Raw genomic sequence first — 15,445 nt, forward strand, 5'->3', positions numbered from 1 at the left:
ATCAAGTAATGAAAGATATGTATACAATGAGTTTCTTAGGAACATTTATTCAAAATGATTATATGGAACAACTAAAAACTGTTAACCTAAATGTCCAACAATAGGGCATTATTCAGCAAATAATGACCCAACTATTTGATGGTTATAAAAAGTATGTAATAACATGGAAAAATATTTATAGGGCTAGCTGATAAGCATAGAACGACAAATTGCATATGAAGCATGACTATAACTGTTCTTTTTAAAAACAAACAACTTGGCATTAAAAAGAAAAACAATGGGAGGGACCTAAGAGTAGGGGTTATGCATAGGTAGTAGGAATATAGATGATTTGGAAAGGAGGTGTTTCTTCCTGTTTTCCAAATAATCTTTCAAGAGTCAATATTTTCATAACTTTATAAAATTCATTTACAAAACATTTAGGGGACGGAATTTCTACTCATGAATCCTTTATAACAAATTTTTGTTATATATTTTAAAAATATTTTGTAGTAGTTCAACATAATTATAAGGAAGTTTTCAAAATTTTACTACTTTAAATCTACTTTAACTAGATTACTCCACCTCTTAACAGAATGTAAACATATCTAGGAAGAAACAAAAACACTATGTTCAACATTCCTCACTTTTCAAGCCTTCTTCACTTTCCTCCCTCCCTACTGTCAGCAAATGACATTGTTTCTTTGAGAAAATAGAAACATTGTCCCATTACTACTTCTACCAATCCACTTGCACTTGAACCTGAACCTCCTACTACTATGAATGAGCTGTCCACGTTCCTCTCTATGGGTAACCTCTCTACTTGTGTACTGGACTCCATTTCCCTCTCTGTTCTTGCACTGTCCCCTAATCCCCCATATCAATTCTCCTCGCCTAAAGGACCGTTCTTACCAGCATACAAACTTGCAGTAACAATTCCTATCATTAATACAAAAAATCCTTCTCCCTCAGCCCCATTACCATATTCCCTTCTAGCTACTGCCTCATTTCTCTTTTCTCCTTTGTAGCTACACTTCTCTCAGTAACCATTCTCTTGAGCCCACCTTCAGTCTGACTTTTATTTCCACCTCTTTATTCAATCAGTTATCATTAAAGCCACTAAAAAAGTAAATTTTTTCCAAATATAACAATCAACTCTCAGTTCACAGCAATGTACTCAAACTTTCAGCAGCATATGACACAGCTGATTATTGTCTCCTTGCAATACTTTCTTCTTTTGACTTCTGGGGCACCACTCTCCCTTGGCTTTAATGCCTCATTGACTGCCCCCTTCTCAATCTCTTTTGCTGAATCCACCTCATATTCTCAAACTCTAAACATCCAACTTCCCAGGGATCATGCTTTAAACTTCCTTTACTATATTCACTTCCCAGACGGTCTCATTAACTCATGGCTTTAAGTCATTTATACGCTAATGATTCTCAAATACATACTTCTAGGGCAGACTTCTATTCTGAACTCCAGACACATCTCTCCAAATTCCTACTCAACATCTCCACATGGATGCCTAATAGGCATCTCAAACATGATATTCTCAAACTGAACTCTGGATTTATCTCCCCAAATCTGCTCTTCCTAGTCTTCTCCATCCCAAGAAACAGCACCTCCACTTTTCCTGCTGATCATGAAAAAGCCTAAGAAATATCCCTGACTGCTCTGTCATGTCCTATGTTGAACCCTCAACAAATCCTATTGCCCTTTCCAAGTACACCCTAATCCAAACCATTTTCATTTCTCACTTGTACTATACCAACATTCCTAACTGGTCTCTGGTTTCTGCCCTTGGCCCTCTTTTACCTCCCAATCAGCCGTTTTGTATGTATTCCCCACATAAAATCCACAGACAACCTTCTGAAATATAAATCAAGAACTTGTTATCCTTAGTAACAGTAGGCTAACTGAGATCAGTCCTACTATCAAAAACAACTAAACATGCTGGCTTAAAAGCAAAAAAACCTTAGCAACATTGAAGAGCTATGAGATAGTATATAATTACTAGGCCAAAACTGAAATGAAACAGAAACTCCAAAAGGTAAGTAGAGAACTGCAGGAACAGTAGGTTCTTTTATCTTAAAGTCATTTGACAATCCAGGCAAATCTGAAGTTTGGTTTCAATGTCTTCACAATGAGAAGAAAACAGAAAGCCCAGAGCTCATCCAAGGTGGAGTGTCTTACAGGAGACCCTCTTCACATTAAGTTGGAACCACAAAGGCTATATACTCATGATTATCCAGAAGGAAGCCAGAAATAATCAGCCCTCACATGGACTTACAGTTGGAATTAAAGTCAAATGGATATTCCCAAAAACCTCAAACTGTGAATTTAATTTAAAGTAGTCCCTAGACTCCTTGAGGCAGCAAATGCAAATCCTCTCTGCAGAAAGGCAGCTTCATTCTAGGTCTCAAATTATTTCAATACCTTTTTCAAGCACAATAAATGGCACATATGAAAACAAAGCATGATGAGTGAGAACCAGTAAAATACAATAAACATCAGAAAGGGACAAGTCAAAACTTTAGATATTATAATTATCAAACATTAACTATATGTTTAAAGAAAGAAAAAAGGGCAAGTTTGGAAAGATTTGCAAGGAATAGAACACCATAAAAAGTAACATGGCAGATTTAAGAAACAAATAGAACTTCTATAAATAGTAAATAAGGATATCCACACATATACACACAGATATAAAAAATTCAAGAAAACAACAGACATATATCCATATGTCTAATAAAAGAATATTACAATGTTTATAGCAGCACTATTAATAATGGGCAAAAATTGCAAACTACCTAAATGCCAATCAATAGCAGAATGAATAAACTGTGGTATATTAACACAAAAAAATACTAAATAGCAAAGAGAACGACCAATCTACTAATCACACAGAAATACAAATGAGTCTCACAAACAATGCTAAATGAAAAAGGTCAGAAACAAAGAATACCTACCTTATGATTCCTTATACAAGTACGAAACATATAACAATCTATGTGGTAGGAATTCAGATTACTCTAGAAGAAATATGACTGAAAGGGAGCAAAAGAGGGGCTTTTAAGGTACTAGTAGTTCTGTTTCTTGTAAGAGTGCTGATTACACAGATACATTCAGAAAATTAATCAAGTCATATTGTTATGATAGTTGCATTTTCAGTGTGTATTACACTTCATTAGAAAGTTTATTTTTAAATCAAGGGATTGGTTTTAAAGTAGAGTAGACATCGTTTAAGAGAAAATTGGGAAACAACAAAATATATCACTAGAAATTATCCAGAATGCAACACAAAAGACAACAAGACAAAAAGTACATAAAAAACTAAATTAAGAACATCAAGCATACATTTAGTTGGAGAAGGAGAAGGGATGAACAAAAGAAATGCTTAAACAGATAATAGATGGAAATTTTTCAGAATCAGATAAAAACAATAACACTCAAAAACCCAGAAAATGCCAACCAGAATAAACAAAAAGAAATCCATACCTAGCTACATCATAGTAAAGGTATACAATACCAAAGACAAAGAGAAATATATTAAAATCACCTAGGTAAATAAAGGACTCATGGCTAATATCTGTACAGCAATAATGAAAGCTAGAAAACAATAGAACAATATCTTCAATCAGCTGAAAGAAACTAACTGCCAACCTAGTAAACACACAATGAAAGTATCAAAGAATAAAGATAAAGGCATTTTCAGGCAAAGAAAAACTGAAAGTATACCCCCAACAAACTATCACTAAGGAAAATCTACAGGATGAACTTTAGGCAGAAGAAAAGCAATCCCAAATGGAAGGCTGAGATGCAAAAAGCTACACAGATGGCTGGGCACGGTGGCTCACACCTGTAATCCCAGCACTTTGGGAGGTTGAGGCAGGTGGATTGCTTGAAGTCAGGAGTTCAAGACCAGCCTGGCCAACATGGTGAAACCCTGTCTCTACTAAAATACAAAAAATTAGCTAGGCGTGGTGGTGCATGCCTGTAGTCCCAGCTACTTGGGAGGCTGAGGGAAATCACTTGAACCTGGGAGGCAGAAGTTGCAGTGAGCTGAGATCAAGCCACTGCACTCCAGCCTGGTGACAGTGACACTCCGTCTCAAAAAAGAAAAAAATGAATAAATAAGTAAAGATGAGTAGAAAGTATAAAACAAGATGGCAAACTTTTAAATTTGCTTTTTTTAAATTTTAATAGCTTTTTGGAGAACACGTGGTGTTTGGTTACATACATAAATTATTTAGTTATTTCTGAGATTTTGGTGCACCCATCACCCGAGCAGTGTACACTGTACCCAAAGTACAGTCTTTTATCCTTCATCCTCCTCCCACCCTTTCCCCCGGGTCCCCAAAGTCCACTGTTAAGATGGTAAATTTTAAATCAAATATATCCATAACTGTATTAAACATAAAGGATTAAATGCTCCTGTTAATAAAGATTATTAGATTTAATATTTTAATCTACCTATATGACACAAAAATCACGTAAAGAGAGAAACAGTGAAAGTAAAAACATACAAAAATATATGACAGGCAAATACTAATTAAAAGAAAACTGGGCTGGGCACAGTGGCTAATGCCTATAATCCCAGCACTTTGGGAGGCTGAGGAGGGTGGATCACTTGAGGTCAGGAGTTTGAGACCAGCCTGACCAACATGGTGAAACCCCATCTCTAATAAAAATACAAAATTAGCTGAGTGTGGTGGCACATGCCTGTAATACCAGTTACTTGGGAGACTAAGGCAGGCGAATCACTTGAACCCAGGAGGCAGAGATTGCAGTGAGCCAAGATCGCACCACTGCACTCCAGCCTGGGTAACAAGAGCAAAACTCCCTCAAAGAAAAAAAAAAAAAACAAAAAAAACCCCGGATGGACCTAGTATGGTGGCTCATGCTGTAATCACAACACTATGGGAGGCCGAGGCAGGTGGATCCCTTGAGCTCAGGAGTTTGAGACCAGCCTGCGCAACATGGCAAAATCCTGTCTTGACACAAAATACAAAAATTAGGCAGACATGGTGGCGTATATCTGTGGTCCCAGCTACTCAAGAGGCTAAGGTGGGAGGATCACTGGAGCCCAGGTGGTCAAGGCTGCAGTGAGCCATAATTGTGCCACTGCCTTCCAGCCTGGGTGACAGAGCAAGATCCTGTCTCAGAAAAAAAAAAAGGAAAGGAAAGGAAAGGCCAAAGGCAAAAAGGCAAAAGGCAAGGCAAAGCAAAGCAAAGCCGGGCACGGTGGCTCACGCCCACAATCCCAGCACTTTGGGAGGCAGAGGTGGGTAGCTCACCTGAGGTCGGGAGTTCAAGACCAGCTGGACCAACATGGAGAAAACCCGCCTCCACTAAAAAAAAAAAAAATACAAAATTAGCTGGGCATGGTGGTGCATGCCTATAATCCCAGCTACTTGGGAGGCTGAGGCAGAAGAATCGCTTGAACTCAGGAGGCAGAGGTTGTGGTGAGCCAAGATCACACCATTGCACTGCAGCCTAGGCAACAAGAGCGAAACACCATCTCAAAAAAAAGAAAGGAAAGGAAGGAAAGGGAGGGAGGGAGGAAGAGAGGGAGGGAGGGTGGAAGGAAAGAGAGAGAGAAAGGAAGGAAGGAAGGAAGGAGGGAGGGAAGGAAGGAAGGAAGGAAGGAAGGAAGGAAGGAAGGCAGGCAGGCAGGCAGGCAAGCTGGTACAACAGCTTTTAACATGTAAAGATTTTTTAAATATAATTATCAGTATCATACACATTATACTTTTAAAGATATTACTAGAAAAAAGTCGCTTCGTATCAGTACAAAAGTTCAATGCCCCAGGAAATATGTAATAGTTTAAAAACTATGCATCTAAAAAGATTGTCTTAAGATATATAAAGCAAAACTCTCAAAACTAATTTTTATTCAGTTTTATTCAGTTTACTCAAAACTACAGTAAAATATAAACAGGTGCATAATAATATTGAAAGATATTAATACATTTCACTCAGTAATTGATAGAATAAGCAGTCAAAACATCAATAAGGATATAGAAGTTCTGAACAACAGGATTAACAGGATACCTTGATCTAAACGGACATGTATATAAAATTGTACCTACCAACTGCAGCATACATTCAAGTACACAAAACATTAACATAACAAAAGCTGACTATACACTGAGTCATAAAGCAAGTGTCAACAAATTTCAAAGGAGCAAAAATCTCATAGAGCATATTCTCTGTCCATAACGTAATTAAGCTAGGTATCAGTAATAACTAAAATTTCCCCATGTTAAGAAGCACACTTCTAGTTGAAATTAGAAAATATTTTAAACTGAATAAAAATTATAAGATTACATACCAAAACTTGAAGGATGCAGCTGAATAGTACTTTTGAGAAAAATGTAAGGTTTTAAGTACTGTATTTAAAAGCAGGAGACTGAAAATTAATAACCTAAGTAGCTATCACAATAAAACAGAAGCAGCAAAAAAGTCCCCACAAAATTCCAAAAAAACAAATTAATAATAAAGAGAAAGACACTGAAACAAAAACAAACCTCTGGTAAAAAATTATCAAAAAAAGGAAAGGAAGGCATAAATAACACCAGAAATAAATGGTGATACCACTATAGATCCTGCAAACAGGATCCTTATAAAAATTGTATGCCTATAAGGATATTTATGAACATTTTATACCAAAAATTTCAGAGTTAAACAAAATGGACAAATTTCTTAGAAAACGTTACTTACCAAAATGATTCAAAAAATAAGTAGAAAACCTAACTAGTTCTACAGCCATTAAGAAAATTGCATGAGTGGGGCCGTGCGCGGTGGCTCACACCTGTAATCCTAGCACTTTGGACGTCTGAGGCAGGTGGATCACGAGGTCAGGAGTTCGAGACTAGCCTGACCAACATGGTGAAACTCGTCTCTACTAAAATACAAAAAAATAGCCGGGCGTGGTGCCATGCACCTGTAGTCCCAGCTACTCAGGAGGCTGAGGCAGGGAAACCACTTGAACCCAGTAGGCGGAGGCTGCAGTGAGCTGAGATCATGCCATTGCACTCCAGCCTGGGGGACAGAGTGAGACTCCATCTCAAAAAAAATAAGAAAAGAAAAAAAGAAAATCGCATGAGTAATCAAAAATCTTCCCACAAAAACTCTTCAAGACAAATAATCAGACTTTTCCAAAATAATTATCAAGGTGAAAAACAATGAGAGGAAGAAAGAACCTACAAATTAACAGAGACTTAAAAAGAGATATCACCTAAGTGCAGTGTACAGACTGTGTGTAGATCTTAATCCAAACAAAACTGAAAAAAATCTGAGACAACTGTTAGACAAATTAGACTATAAACTGGAAATGTATGGTATCAATGAGTTATTAATTTTTAACGTGTTATAATGTTTTGTGGATGTATTAGGTAAAAGCAGGGGGTTTATGTTTTATGGATTATATGATATTTAGAGGTGGTATATGATGTCTGGATTTGCTTCAAAATAATCCAGGGTGGTAGGGGGAAAGAGGGAGGGGTATGGTTGAAACAAGCTTGCTTCATATATTGGAAATTGATAAAGATAGCTAACAGGTATGTGGAAGTTCCCTATTCTGTTCTCTCTATATATGTTCACAATTTTCTATAATACAAAGTTTTAAGAAGAGTAAATCCAAAATCAACAAGGTACTCCATAATCTGGCCCCTTTTGCCTCACCTCCTCTCCCTGTGCTCCAGGCACACTGTAACAACCCAGTCACACTTCTGCCTCAGGACCTCTTCAGAGGTCATTCCCTCTGCTTAGAACCCTCCTGCTCCAGATGTGCACATGGCTAGCTCCCTTGTTTCTTCAGAGACCTCTTGGCTCTTTAGGTTCTTAGCAGAGTGGCCTTCCCTGTCCACTATAAAATAACACACATGATTTTTTTTTTCTATTTAAATTAGAAACATAAGCTTCTTGGGGAAAGAAATTCTGTTCTGTTTACGCTTCATTCCCATCACCTAGAGCAGTGACTTAATGTATGTTGAATGAATATATTTATGTTGAATAAAAGTAAGTAATAAACTTAATAAAAGAATATCTTTAAAAAATTCTAGAACCCATATGTTGTCAAAGCTTATGTAATTTACTTTGTATCTGTTCCTAATTTATGCTTCATCTCCATGATTTCTACCATGAAGAGATCAATAGGGTAACCTGGTCTTCTAACAGCCAAAACAGAATCCACCACAGCCTGAAAGAGAAGTGAATGAGAACAGTAAGTTATTTGGACTACTAAAATAAACCAATGGCTCAAACAATCTGTCACCAGACTAAGGAGATAAAAGCCTTCAGGATTCAAAACACAGGGCAAGACCAATATGTGCCACTTTATTATGGACACTAATAATAATAATCAATGCCAACAGACACCTTAGAGTCTAAAGAAACTTCAGAGATCATTAGGTCCAAACCTTTTATTTTACAGACCAGGCAACTGAGATAAGACCTTGAGAAGTTACAGTTTTTAAATAAGATCTAACAGCTAGTAACAGGGCCAGGACTAGAATTCAGGGCTCCTTAACTGCCAAGTGACTACTCTTTCTATCATATCAAGACTATCCAAACTTTTCCACCAAAGGGCACCTTAACGGAAAAGAAGGAAATATAATCTAAGGTAATAGTTCAAATTTGCTGGCTATAATAACAGGAAATTTTAAAGTATCATGTTTGATCATGAAAAGCTTCCATGACATCCCATAATATGTTTATCTCAATGTAAAAATAATGTTTTCCCCAAAAATTGTAAAGTAAAATTGACACTCCAAAAAGATACATCTCATTTATTCTGACACATGTGACCAGAGATATACAATTTAAGAAGCATAGCACAACACACCTTATTGCTTAGCTCAGAAAATGATATAAAAATAATAAATAACTGCAGAAATTAAGAGCTAAGTTATAACTACCCTAAAATATACATAAAGCAGAAAAAAATGGTATATTAGAACACTCTGCCTAATATTTTAGGCAAATTTTAGGTAACAGAATACTTTATTTTAGAGGCAAATAACAAATAAGACAAAGGCCATTGGATAGTGGGAATATCAGTGTTTCTGTAACTATAAAACAGAATGGGTGCCCTAGCAGCATGAAGATTTTGGACCATTTAAATATTCTAACAGCAAAAAACACAGCAGAGCCTTTCTTCTGACTCTGCTCATCAAGAAATTGTCTGATCTTAATCTGATTTCCCAAGTTGGTTTTTTTTTTTTTTTGAGACAGAGTCTTGGTCCGTCGCCAGGGCTGGAGTGCAGTGGCCGGATCTCAGCTCACTGCAAGCTCCGCCTCCCGGGTTCCCGCCATTCTCCTGCCTCAGCCTCCGGAGTAGCTGGGACTACAGGCGCCCGCCACCTCGCCCGGCTAGTTTTTTTGTATTTTTAGTAGAGACGGGGTTTCACCGTGTAGACCAGGATGGTCTCGATCTCCTGACCTCGTGATCCACCCGTCTCGGCCTCCCAAAGTGCTGGGATTACAGGCTTGAGCCACCGCGCCCAGCCCCAAGTTGGTTTTTTTAATGGTAAGGAGAATCGACCAGAAACAACTCAGGTATTCCAGTACATTTGGCATTTGTAGTTCTCAAAGTAAATAATTAAGATAATATTCTGCTTTGTATGTCAATGTCTTATAAGTTTGTTTCCTAAGAATTTATCATTCCTGGTAAACAAATATATTCAAGTTTCAGAAACTACAAAGCTGAGAAACAATAATGATATCAAATCATTGCCACCTGATAAACGCCTTCCCAAAATATACAGCCAATCTTGTCTTTACATAAAATACATTTTTTTCTTTTGGTTTTCTTTTTTATTTTGAGACAAAGTTTCACTCTGTCACCCAGGCTAGAGTGCAGTGGCATAATCTTGGCTCACTGCAAACTCCCCCTCCCTCCCAGAGTGATTCTCCTGCCTTAGCCTCCCAAGTAGCTGGGATTACAGATGCCTGCTACCATGCCCAGCTAATTTATGTATTTTCAGTAGAGATAGGGTTTTACCATGTTGGCCAGGCTGGTCTCAAACTCCGGACCTCAGGTGGTCTCCCCACCTCGGCCTCCTAAATTGCTGGGATTACAAGCGTGAGCCACCATGCCCGGCCTATATAATATATATTCTATCTTTAGAAATAAACAAAACGCTGGCCAGATGTGGTGGCCCATGCCTGTAATCCCAGCACTTTGGAAGCCCCAGGCGGGTGGATCATTTGAGGTCAGGAGTTCAAGATAAGCTTTGGTAACATAGTGAGACCCCCATCTCTACTAAAAATACAGAAATTAGCTGGGCGTGGTGGTACGTGCCTGTAATCCCAGCTACTTGGGAGCCTGAGGTAGGACAATCACTTGAACCTGGGAGACGGGGGTGGCAATGAGCCGAGATCATGCCACCACACTCCAGCCTGGGTGACACAGTAAGACTCTGTCTCAAAAAAATTAATAAGTAAAATAAATAAACTACACAAATATACATTTCCAAGATGTAAATATTAATATATGAATATATCACATCACTCACATTTCATTATATTGGTAACCTGATCTACAAGGTACACTGCTAAAAATACTATCTCATGTGTCACCTCACATAATAAAATATGGACCTCTAGGTTTAAAAAGACCAGTATACTATTCAAGAGCTTACACAGGAGATGATTCACAGGCAGCAAAACCTCTCCCAACTATCAAGTCACATTAAAAAAAAAAAGACCTAGTATGAGGCCGGGCGCGGTGGCTCATGCCTGTAATTCCAGCACTTTGGGAGGCCGAGGTGGGCGGATCACTTGAGGTCAGGAGTTGGAGACCAGCCTGATCAACATGGTGAAACCTGCTCTCTACTAAAAATACAAACATTAGTTGGGCATGGTGGCACATGCCTGTAATCCCAGCTACAGGCATTAGCTGGGAGGCTGAGGCAGGAGAATCGCTGGAACCTGGGAGGTGGAGATTGCAGTAAGCCAAGATCATACCACTGCACTCCAGCCTGGGCAACAGAGTGAGACTCTGTCACAAAAAAAAAAAAAAAAAAAAAAAAAAAAGGCCTAGTATGATACTTCTGAAAATTACGAATACTGTTCTCACCAGTCAAATCTAATCTACAGTTAGGCCTATACAATAACTGTCTGTCTTCCGTATTTTATGTCCAAAAAACCACATGCAATCTTTGATTATCTTACAGAAAACATAAAAATATCACCATGCGCTAAGCTATATTTATTCTGAATGCAAAAGTTTAATAACATACCTCTGTTAACACATCAGCCAGTTCAGCATGAACTTTAGTTTGTAATGACGTTCTAGCTACATCTAAGAGGATTTTTCTTTTCATCTCCATTGTCACTTTAACTTCCTCCAAAACTTCCAGTGCTTTTATCTTTGCAGCTTCAAATCCTTCAGCTATTATTCTAGGGTGCAGGCCCTGTTACATCAACATAACATTATAATTATAAAATAAGTCATCCAATGTAAAAGTAACCAACCTGTCTGATTAATATATTATGCCCAAAAAAAGTTACTCACATTAATGCCATGATATATGAGTGTACATAATCTATAAGTCATTTTAGTGCTTCATACTTGAAATAATCTCAAACTTACAGTAAAGCTTCAAGGCTAGTACAAAAAATTACAAAAGTCCTTTTTATTTCCAAAAATTATGACTACATTGTTGGCATGTGGTGCCCTTCTGAATGGGCACACATAAAAATATTCTTTTCAATGCAGAGGAAAAGAACCACCACTGAATTGGGGAAAAGTGGCACACAGAACACTGTGGTGTCTACCACTTCACCAAGTGATCAAAGTTGACACCACAGTAATGAGAGAGACAGGCATTACATGCCTGCTGATATGATGCATTCAGTAGAACACAACACGTCTGTGGTATTCCTGCCAACAATCTATAACCTAAGTTTAATTGAGGAAATAGGCAAATCCACATTGAGGGACTTTCTACAAAATAACTGGCTGGTACTCCTTAAAAGTAGCAATATCATGAAGCATAAAAGGCACCTCAGGAACTAGTCTAGCTTAAAGAATACTAAAGGAACACAACAACTGAATGCAATGCATGAACTTAGATCTTTTTTTTTCCATAAAGAACACTAGTGGTATGCAGATTAGTGGAATGCAGTGGTATGCAGATTAGTGGAATGCAGATTAGATAATAGTAATGTATCAATGTGTTACTATTATTAATTTCCTGGTTTTTATAACTATACTACAATTATGTAATTCCCTGGTTTTAAGAAACATACACTAAAATATTTAGATCACGTCTGCAACACAGAGTTTAAAAAGAATATGTACACTGATACTAATGAAGAGAACAGGGCAGGCAGAGAATGAGAGAAAAGAAAATAAGAATCTGTGTAAAAAGTATACAGGAATTCTCTGTAGTGTGCTTGCAACTTTTCTATAGGTCTAAAATTATGACAAAATATTTTTAATAGTATTTTTTGTTCCATAAAATAATACACAAACTTGTGAAAGCTAGCACTTGGTCTAATTCATTCCCTTACTTCTTTTCTTTACATCGATCCTATAATAATCTTTAAAAGTTGACACTGAGTATTTGTGCTGGACATGACTAAGACTTTTACACAAGTTATTTAATTCTCTAGCTACACTATGAAGTAGGTATTATTATTTTTCCCGTTTCACAGATGAGAAGACTGAGGCTTAAAGGGATAATGTAATTTGCCTTAGATGACCAAGATAATAAGAAGTGAAACCAGGTTGTTTAAACCCATGAGACGTGACTCTGGAGGCTACGTTATTAACCATTTTCATAAATGTCTTCAAGCTAGGACCCCACAATCTTTCATCCAGATTACTATGAAAACCTCTGGTCTAGACTCCCTTAAAACCATCCCCCAAATATTTAAAATGACAATCTGACCGTATCAGTCATTAGTATGTTTCTATGTTTGGTATGTAATACCACTGGATGAAGTCTAACCTTTTGGTTAGCATACTATATGCCCTCTGTGATCTGGCTCCCACTTCCCTCTCCAGCTTCTTCTCCACTACTGTTCACATCACTTGAAATTACCAGCAACACCAAAATGCCTGTAGCTTCATACAACACCATGTTGTTTGTCTTCTCTGTCTTTGCTTATGTTGTTCCTTCTGACTGCAAAGTCATTCTCCTCAACCCTCGCTTTTTTGTCTGGTTCACTTCTCCTCATCCTGAAGATTTAGGCCAGGTCTTACTTCCTCCAGAGAGTTCTTCCTGACTACTTCAGGCTGGTTTAGGATGTCCCTCCAGCCTCAGTGATTCTATCATATACTGTGCCCAGCTCTATCGCTGTACGGCCACAGAGTTTCATAATGTCTGTTAGCATCTCACCCTTGCCAAACTCCTTTCTTCCTAACCCAACCCTAATTTGGTTTGGGTTTCCCTCTCCCAATTGTGCTTTGGAGAAAGCTGATCTTATCCCCAGCTCAAGGAGTGGATCCTGATTAGTCTAAGTCAATTCCCATAAAAACCGTTACTGGCTTGGGATGGACATAATACTAAAGTTGGCCCAATCATACCAAAGAAAAGCCTCCTGAATGGCTTTATCTTGCCCTCTGCCTAATTTCCTCTGACAGTCTTTCTTCTCTCTTCTCTGTCCTGTCCTCTCTCTTCTCTCTTCTCTCTCTCTCTCTTTTAGAGACTGGGTCTCACTCTGTCACCCAGGCTGGACTACACTAGTACGATCATGGCTTACTGCGGCCTGCACCTCCTGGGTTCAGGCAGTCCTCTTGCCTCAGCTCCCCAAGTAGCTAGGACCACATGTGGAATGCCATCAAGCTAATTTTTTTATTATTTCTAAAGACGGGGTCTCACTATGTTGCCCAGACTGGTCTCAAATTCCTGGACTCAAGTGATCCTCCTGCCTCAGCCTCCCAAAGTGCTGGGATTACAAACATGAGCCATTGTGCCCAGCCAGTCTTACCTTTTTTTTTTTTTGAGATGGAGTTTCACTCTTATTGCCCAGGTTAGAGTGCAATGGCACAATCTCGGCTCACTGCAACCTCCACCTCCCGGGTTCAAGTGATTTTCCTGCCTCAGCCTCCTGAGTAGCTGGGATTACAGGCATGCGCCACCACACCCGGCTAATTTTGTATTTTTAGTAGAGATGGGGTTTCTCCATGTTGGTCAGACTGGTCTCAAACTCCCGACCTCAGGTGATCCACCCACCTCAGCCTCCCAAAGTGCTGGGATTACAGGCTTGAGCCACCACACACGGCCTCTTACTTTCCAGATGGAAATACTCTTAGGATGAAACAACGCTGTGAGTGGAAGAGCTAAGAGACAAAGAATCTGTGTACTTGAAGACTGAATTTTATCACACAACCAGACAGTCTGCCTCATCTCTCCATTTTCTATTATGGGAGATAATCATTTCCTTATTGTTCAAGTGAGTTTGAGTCAAGTTGTTTACAGCCAAAAGCATCCTAAGTTGCAAGTACTGAATTAATAGAAAATTCCCAATACTAAACGAAACACAGAGAATCATTTTGACCAGGTTATGCTTTGCTGAAATGGTCCCTGAAAGACAGAAAAAGTTCAGATACGGAGAAAAGAGATACTTAATTAGAGAAAGGTAGAAATGTACATGATGTTTTCAGAGGCCAGTGAATGGTGGAGTCTGGCTGAAGTAGATGATTTATAAAGAAAAATGAAACTAGAAAGGAAGGTAAATTTACAATAAAGAAAACCTTCAATAATTTTTCTCCAGTTGTTTTACAAGGGTGCATAATTTGGTTTCAACTTTATCTATGGTGTTTTCTTTCTTAATTACCCATGGATACATGGGTAATTTTTTACTTCTTTAATGTCTCTTAAATATTTCATTTTTAAAAGAGGTATATAATTCCAATAAAAGGCAGTATTTTGGCCAACAAAGTTCATTATTATTTCCATTTATAATTGTCCAAGAATATCTTTTTTTTTTTTTTTTTTTTGAGATGGAGTCTTGCTCTGTCGCCCACGCTGGAGTGCAGTGGCCGGATCTCAGCTCACTGCAAGCTCCTCCTCCCAGGTTTATGCCTTTCTCCTGCCTCAGCCTCCCGAGTAGCTGGGACTACAAGCGCCTGCCACCTCGCACGGCTAGTTTTTTGTATTTTTAAGTAGAGACAGGGTTTCACTGGGTTAGCCAGGATGGTCTTGATCTCCTGACCTCGTGATCCGCCCGTCTCGGCCTCCCAAAGTGCTGGGATTACAGGCTTGAGCCACCGCGCCTGGCCCTAATTGTCCAAGAATATCTTAATTAAAATTAACTGTCTAGGCCAGGCGTGATGGTTTATGTCTGTAATCCCAGCACTCTGGGAGGCCAAGGCAGGTGGATCACCTGAGGTCAGGAGCTCGAGACCAGGCTGGCCATGATAGTGAAACCCTCTCTCTAATAAAAATACAAAAATTAGCCGGGCATGGTGGCTTGTAATCCCAGCTACTCGGGAAGCTGAAGCACG

The 15,445-nt window shown here is 38.6% G+C and overlaps 1 protein-coding gene across 3 annotated transcripts in view; it reads right to left on the reverse strand.

Moving 5' to 3' along the window:
* Positions 1–15,445, reverse strand: part of CCT6B (chaperonin containing TCP1 subunit 6B) — a 34,062-nt gene that overhangs the window by 15,517 nt on the left and 3,100 nt on the right. For all 3 annotated transcript variants that reach the window (XM_023192853.2, XM_023192852.2, XM_023192851.2), the window contains 2 exons: positions 11,229–11,402; positions 8,082–8,185 (listed from right to left, as the gene is read on the reverse strand). In XM_023192853.2, the coding sequence (XP_023048621.1) occupies positions 8,082–8,185; positions 11,229–11,402 (278 nt within the window). The remainder of the gene's footprint in view (positions 1–8,081; positions 8,186–11,228; positions 11,403–15,445) is intronic.

The sequence above is a fragment of the Piliocolobus tephrosceles genome, chromosome 16 (assembly GCF_002776525.5).
Source record: "Piliocolobus tephrosceles isolate RC106 chromosome 16, ASM277652v3, whole genome shotgun sequence".
NCBI lineage: Eukaryota > Metazoa > Chordata > Mammalia > Primates > Cercopithecidae > Piliocolobus > Piliocolobus tephrosceles.